Consider the following 7,457-nt stretch of genomic DNA (forward strand, 5'->3'; position numbering starts at 1 on the left):
TTGATATCCCAGAATATTTGCTAAAAAGTGAAGGACGTAAAGAACACTTCTTTATTACTGTTCAGCGGGCAATTCGCAATGGTTTCATATATGCTAAAGCCAAATAAAAACGTCGTCTTACTTTCCACACAGCATCATGATAAAGCAACAGGAGACGAATCAATTGATAACAAGACCGAAATTATATTACATTGCAAAAAAACGGCAGGCGGTGTTGTTTTAGTAGATAAAATTGTTAGAAGATTGCAAGAAGGAGGCCACTTCGGTTTTTAACTATGTTGATATAGCAGCCTTAAATGCTTTTGTATTGTGGTGCCATAGACAGCAACGTAACGATAAGGAACTAAATTTGAGAAAAGAATCATTCTGGTAGTTGCAAAACTGGCAGTTACATGGATCAATACAAGACTTCAAACCACTCCTTGTTGCCGGAAACACGCCTTTTTTGCTGCTACGTATTGTAATAGTAGCTCCTTTATCTGCAACTCAGAAATCTTCACATGTACTTGTAAGAAAAGAGGAAGATGCGGATATTGCTTACAGACAAGATAAGGAGATAGAAAGACAGACATTCAGTCAGCACTTGTTTGAAATTGATTTGCAAGGAACATCGACATGAGTCACTAGTCGTTAATCTTGCAGCTTTGGGCACTTTAGATGTTAATCTTGCAGTTGTAAGGTGAACTAATTATGAAACCTTACATTATATAATTTGAGCTCTAATTGAATCAAGCTGCTTATTTCGTAGTATTTCCATTAAAACAAGTATGATATATATCCCGTTTATATTTCCTTACTGTCTAGTGATACCAGAAAAACATCACTGCAATTACCGACCAATGGAATCAATATAATGACAAAAAATGGTGGAGTCCAAAATGGAATCCATGTGGTAAAGAGTGTCAAAAAATATGGCGTTAAAGGGAAGGTTAAATCCAAATAGTTCACAAATAGAACGAATATTATCGATGTTCTTTTCTAAATTACTACTGTAACATCTCCGTGATTTCCACTATCTATAACACCAGCACATACATCTATGTCTTTTTCAAAATCAAACTTAACCTACAAAAGACCTTCCCAAAGTATCATTTTGGTATGTCCATCTTAATTCCAGTTTTACGTAAATGAGTATACCCAGTACTTATTCTTACAGTCTCGGAAGGATAGAGATCATAGTGAGCCATTTTTTATGATAATTCTAGGTACAACACTACATTCTTTTAAACAAACAACTTTGAGAGACATAATATGATATTCACTCTTATAAGATAATTCATAAAATGTTTTATTTTTATTAGACACATCATGAAACGCGATGTCCGATGCTGGAAATATATTCTGATTCTATATATGTATGCTCTTAATTGTATAAATCTGCTAACAAGATCTATCTTGCTTAAAATTGATTTTCCTTTATTACGTAAGTAGAGCGATGGCCGCATTTCCAGGGATCGCTTTTTTCATTACAGTATTCCAATAACTCCTGCAATTTTTTATTTTCTGACCGATGTTTAAACCTCTTACCACCATCTTGACACAACTTAGTAGCGCTAAAGTATCATGTTTCCTTTACCTACATTAATTACTTGTTTTAAATTTGATTGTCCGGAATTCCGGCTCTTGAAATATATGCCATTAGCTATTTTCACTCCTAGCCAATGAGCAAATCTCTTACCTACGTCATTACATAACTTAGTAGCCGGAAGCTAATAGGTCTTTCTCGTTGTACCTCTTGGATTGTTATAATATAACGAATTTAGCTGGCAGAAATTCTGGCTAACTAACTTTAAATTATAATAGTCTAACACCACCTTTACAAAATTTTTAAACACACAAATTCCAATCACTCAAATAATCAACTTCTTTAACTAGGTCTTACTCTGATAGTGGTGTCCAAAACTCATTACCCTACCTTTACTAGTATATGGTTCATGCTGCATTCCAACAGTTTAACACTGTTAGGATCCCTATATTTTTCGTATATTATCCCGACGTTTGGATATTTATCGTATGCATCTGTAAGGGTTTATGTAGATTTCTTTTTTGATATCGGATAGCATAATGGGGAAAAGGATCATTTAGTTTGATTCTTGTATATGATCAGACAGTTATCTTTTGAAGTATCATTGACATAAAGTGCTACTACTATCCTTCAACTCCACATTTTGATTTTTAATTTATGCATTGATTGTACGATATCTTTTATGTCTGATTGCAACCTTTCAATGTTTCCTTGACATTGTTTAAAGTCTCGAGCGAAATAATCTTCAATACTTTATAACACGTATCGTAAAAATCAATGGAAATTCAACACGAGGTGATTAATAATACTTTCTTTCTTACACATGTACCTGTTATAATTGTGTTTGGTTCTGCTTATAGTATGTATATAGAGATATCCCTATCATCAAAAGAGTGATGATAGGGATATCGTTCGTAGAATAATATTCTACCAACTCGTTTGATTCTTTAATGTTCAATATAGAAATTTTTTTCTGGAATTCAAAGAATCGCTTTTTCATTATACTATTCTATTAGTTAATTAGATTGATTATTTTAGTAGTATAGGCGTCTGTACGGACCACTTTTTTCAATGATCAAGTTCAAATTTTACGCGTCTGTACGGACCACTTTTTTTGGACCACTTTTTCAATGATGAAGTTCAAATTTTACGCGTCTGTACGGACCACTGTCTTTGGAGAACATAAACCACACAGAACATAAGAAGACAGAACATAATGACCTTTATGATATATAACCATAAAGGACTTAAATCTAACTAAAACTAAACCTAAATCTAAAACTTAAACCTAATAACCATAAGGTAAAGTATTGATGATATTATCTTTTTCCTTTAAAACAACTCTTTTGTCGTAATCCATTTGAAACTCTTTAGTCACAGGTTTGTTAACTAAATTTTTTGTTCTCTTGTCTCTTGTTATTTGATTATAATTAAGAGTTATGTTCGTTAGTTCTTTGTTAACAACGTTATTTATGTTTTCACCATTAAGATTCAAAGAGTTCTCATAATTAAGAGTAAATCCTTTAATTTTCATCACAGTTTTGTTTTTATCTGTTTTGTAGTAATAACTCTTTGGACCAGTTGAATACCACTCAATAATATAAACATCTTTTCCTAACTCATCTGTCCACTCACCAAGGTTACTACCAGTCTTTACTTCTATACCATTAACAATATAAACAATAGAATCAGTATCGTAATACGCTACATCTTCACCTAACTTATCCAACATGTCATAAAGTCTTAGCCTCGCATGTGCTGTTGTAAAAGTTGCAATGTGAATATTAGTGGAATAAGAATTGTTAACATATACGTCTTTGTATTTATATGAAACTTGAACCATCTCGTCGCTGATAAACAAACATTCAGATATTTCTAATTTGTCATCTAAAAGTAACTCGTACCATCTTCTAACATCTGTAATGTATTCAGTTTGAGTTAAGTTTTGTCTTTGGCCAAACTTTCCCCATAACGATTTTAAACAAATTTTTCAACTGCTCTCTTACCTGGATTTGCCATTATTTGATCAGGATTTAAATCAATATTCAGTGTGTCTTTAATAGTTTTAATATAATCATCTTTTGTTTGAAAGTCATCTTCCCATGGTGATGTTTCTACTTTGATTTTCATGAAGTCTTTAATGTAACCTCTAAAGAGTTTGTTACTTGTTTTGGGAAAATGTTGAATCTCGTAAATTTCAATTAACTCATAACCTTTCTCTAAAGCTTTATCTAACTCTATAGTTGTCCAAGTACCTGTTATCATTCTTTGTTCGTCACTGTGTGTACACGTCTTAGTTTGATTTATCATACATTGATTACATAAGGGAAACACCAACTTATTAATATTGTTATCTTTAACTGGTAATACAGGATGATACAATTGTTTTGGCGGAAGAACTTTACAAAGTATATAGCCAAAGTACTTTTTACACTTGTATTTTTCAGGAGAGATAGACTTTAATGTTGTTGAGTGACCAATAGGAAATTGATCATAAAACAAAACAGTTGGATACAAGCTGCACACATCGATATATTTCATCTTATTAGTAACTTTTAATTTTGAAGCATTGGTTCTACCACCAAAGAATGCATCTCTGAACTTTAGTTTCTCAATAAGACTAGTTTTTTGAATTAACTGTTTGGCTCTTTTATCTTTTAACCAATCACACTCCCACATCTCTATAAGATTATAACCAGCTTCTTTTATTTGTTGAGATCTTCTTCTTGTTTTCTTATATAGATCTTCCATTGTTTCGTGATTGACATTGTTGATAGTATACTTCTCAAAACATTTGTTGCAACCATGCCAGAAACAACCGTGATATTGATACACTGTCTTTGTTTTATAATCGTAACCATCAACTTTAGATCCACATATCGTTACTTCTCCATTGTTTAACGCGTGTTTAATATTATTGTTCTTAAAAGAATTTAACCATGCAATAGACTGTTTAGAGTATTTTTCTTTCTTTTCTTCTTTAATAATACCAGTTGTGTTTTCTTGTATGTATTTTGATCTATAAATGCCCATACACACACTTGCAATTGTTAAGTATTGAAATGGATCAATGTTTGCTATTTCTAAAAACTGATTTCTTAGTTCTAAACAAACTCTTCTTAAAATATCTACATCCGAATCACAATACTCTCTTAACTCTTTTTTAAAGTCAAACACATAATTTTCTTCTCTTCTTTCTTCATGCCACTTAAGAAACGCTTCTCTTTGATCTTTTTTCATGGTACTAATCCCATAGTATTTTGCGTTAGGTATTGGCCCAACATACTTTTGATTTTCAGGTTTATTAAACAAATGTGGAAAATAACCTTTCTTTAATTCTTTTAGACCAAATGTCTTAGGAAAACTCGATAATGGTTGTGCTACAAAGTTAATACTATCAATAATTTTTATGTTTGCTTTTGGAATTTCAAGTAACATTAGCTTAGAGCCGTTATATATAGTGTAAGGTTTCAAAGCATTCTTAATGCAGTACTGAAGAACAAAGTACGAATCATAAGCTTTGGCATTATGCGCAATACAAGTGTAACCACTATGTTCTTTTGAAACTAAGCACTTACAAAAATCGTCATTTGTTTCAAAGTAATATTTGCTACCTTTAAAGTCATGAGCAACTACATAATTAGCTTTATGAATTCCTGTGTCTTGTTGTGCTTCGTAATCAAACCATATATACTTTTCTGTGTAATTACAACTGTTCATTTGTTTAATACTCGACTTTAGAAAGTTCTTAATTATATACTTAAAGTCATCTACTGTTAACTTGTTGTTGTTCCATGCATCATATATCTTTTGAAGTTTCCTCCACTTAGACATGGTTTCGTACATGTTTTTTTCTTTAACAATTTTCTTACCACGATCTTCGATACCATAAGTCTTGTATAGCATAATAAACAAATCTGTAACAGTTAATCCTTTTTTAGCATTACACACACATTCATCACAATAACCTTTCTGGCGTTTGTATTGCATGTAACATTTGTGAACGTTTTCTTTAGCTGCACAATTACAGTTGATACAGTAGTAATATCCACACTTGTGTTTCTTATATCTTAATAAAATTTTATTACAACCTTTACACTTATAAACTTCTTTACAAACAACTGAATGGTTATCTTTACATGTTTGGTTATAACAAAATCGATTACAAGCTTCACAATAAATGTTATCAATCTCTTCTTCTTGATGTTCATGTTGCTTACACATATTACAAATTGGTATAAGTCGTATACATGATTTGTGTTTTTCTTTATGATCGTATGCTGTATCACACTTTTCACAATAATAAACACTTCCAATAAAAGCTTGCATGCTGTTAATTGCGTCAAAATGATTTCCACTTTTATATAAATAAATCTTCACCTCTTTGTCTTGCCCTGAGTAAATAATAGCGTTCATGTTTTCAGCATATACAACTTTAATTTGAATGTTTAATAGTTCTTCACATTGTTTAATATCGTCTAATGTAAAACCGTCTTCACAGTAGCTCGGTAAACGATTACAAAGTCTCTCAGTTAATTTTGTCTGTATTTTTCTTCCACGTCTTATATCTTTAATGTTTTGTGGTGTTAGCTCTTGATCAAGTATTACATTTGTTTTATACGTTAAGGCTGAAATGATTGCACGTGGACAACACAAATTGTCATTGTTATTGATTTTGGTAATACATCTTTTAGCTTTTTTGTCTTCTGCAAGGTTTAATAATCGTCTATTTGTTTTACTTCCTCTAGGCATGTTAATGATTTGAATATTAAATGTTGTTTCTTCAATATTGATTGTTTCGTCAGATGTTACAATTCTTTGCACGTGTGTTAATACATTTCTAGCATTTAGTTCAGTTGTTATTGGTGTTGATATTGCTTTAGTCCAAAATCCATCGTTGTGCACAACAACTCTTATTCTGTCATTCTTTTAAAAATTGGAAGCTTTTTTAGCTTGGTCAATCATATCGTCTACTGCTGTGTGTAACCTTTGTATTGTTTCAGTAAGTGTTTTACCTGTTATATTTTTCAGTTTTATTTTGTAATCTGTTGTATAGGATTTAAATTTTTTATTGTATGTCGGCTCATTAACATTTAAGATCTCGTAATATTTTTTATTTGTAAATAAATCATCATCAAATGGAAATAACTTTTTCAAATGCTTTCGCTTTAACTTTGGTGTATTTTGTGCTATTTCGCTTTCAGAGAACACTTCTTGTCTAAATGGGTATATATTTCTAATCTGCCTTCTGCTTTGTTCATCATCATGTTGTTTAAGAAGGTCTATCAGTTCTGCTTTTCTTAATCGGGAATATCTTCTGATTCCCCTCACTTTACATTGTCGTCTTAACTCTATTACAGTAAACTTATTATAATTACTCATCTTATTTGTTATATAGAAAATCTTCGTTAGTACTCTTCACCGGGTTATTTCAATTCATTTTCATTTTTCTAACACATCGTTTAAACATCTGCACGCGTCCGCCATTGCCTACATATGTTTGCTCGTTGTGTTAGTCTAGAACTTTCATGGGAAGACCCATCAAAGTCACATATACACATTTAAAACTGATTCATTTTTGTTAGCTTACTCATCATCATCATCATAATCATCACTACCATATTTGTATTCATCATCACTACTCAAATCAGATGTTTTTTGTTGCATTACTAATAACTCTTTTTCCTTTAACAGTATTTGCTTCTCTAGTAGTGTTGTTAGAGTTTAAGATCACGATGAATTAGTTCAAGTCCATCATGTAATAAATCAAAATGCGCTTCCATATTTGTTATATAGAAAACCAACAAAAAATGAAATAAATTTAAAAATCTAAGAATAAAAACAAACATGACTAGTGCTAAGGAAATATTATCTTACAAACCTGTATTTGATTGTGTATGTAAATATTTAGATATTGGTGGTTATAATGATA

The 7,457-nt window shown here is 31.2% G+C and overlaps 1 protein-coding gene across 1 annotated transcript; it reads right to left on the reverse strand.

Annotated features, from left to right (window-relative positions):
* Positions 1-3,502: 3,502 nt before the first annotated feature.
* Positions 3,503-6,277, reverse strand: LOC145682780 (uncharacterized). Its single transcript, XM_081754157.1, has one exon. It carries the CDS (start codon positions 6,275-6,277, stop codon positions 3,503-3,505), a length of 2,775 nt encoding a protein of 924 aa, XP_081610283.1.
* Between the last annotated feature and the right edge of the window lie 1,180 nt (positions 6,278-7,457).

Source organism: Thermobia domestica, chromosome 4 (genome assembly GCF_964235325.1).
Source record: "Thermobia domestica chromosome 4, izTheDome1.hap1.1, whole genome shotgun sequence".
Classification (NCBI taxonomy): domain Eukaryota; kingdom Metazoa; phylum Arthropoda; class Insecta; order Zygentoma; family Lepismatidae; genus Thermobia; species Thermobia domestica.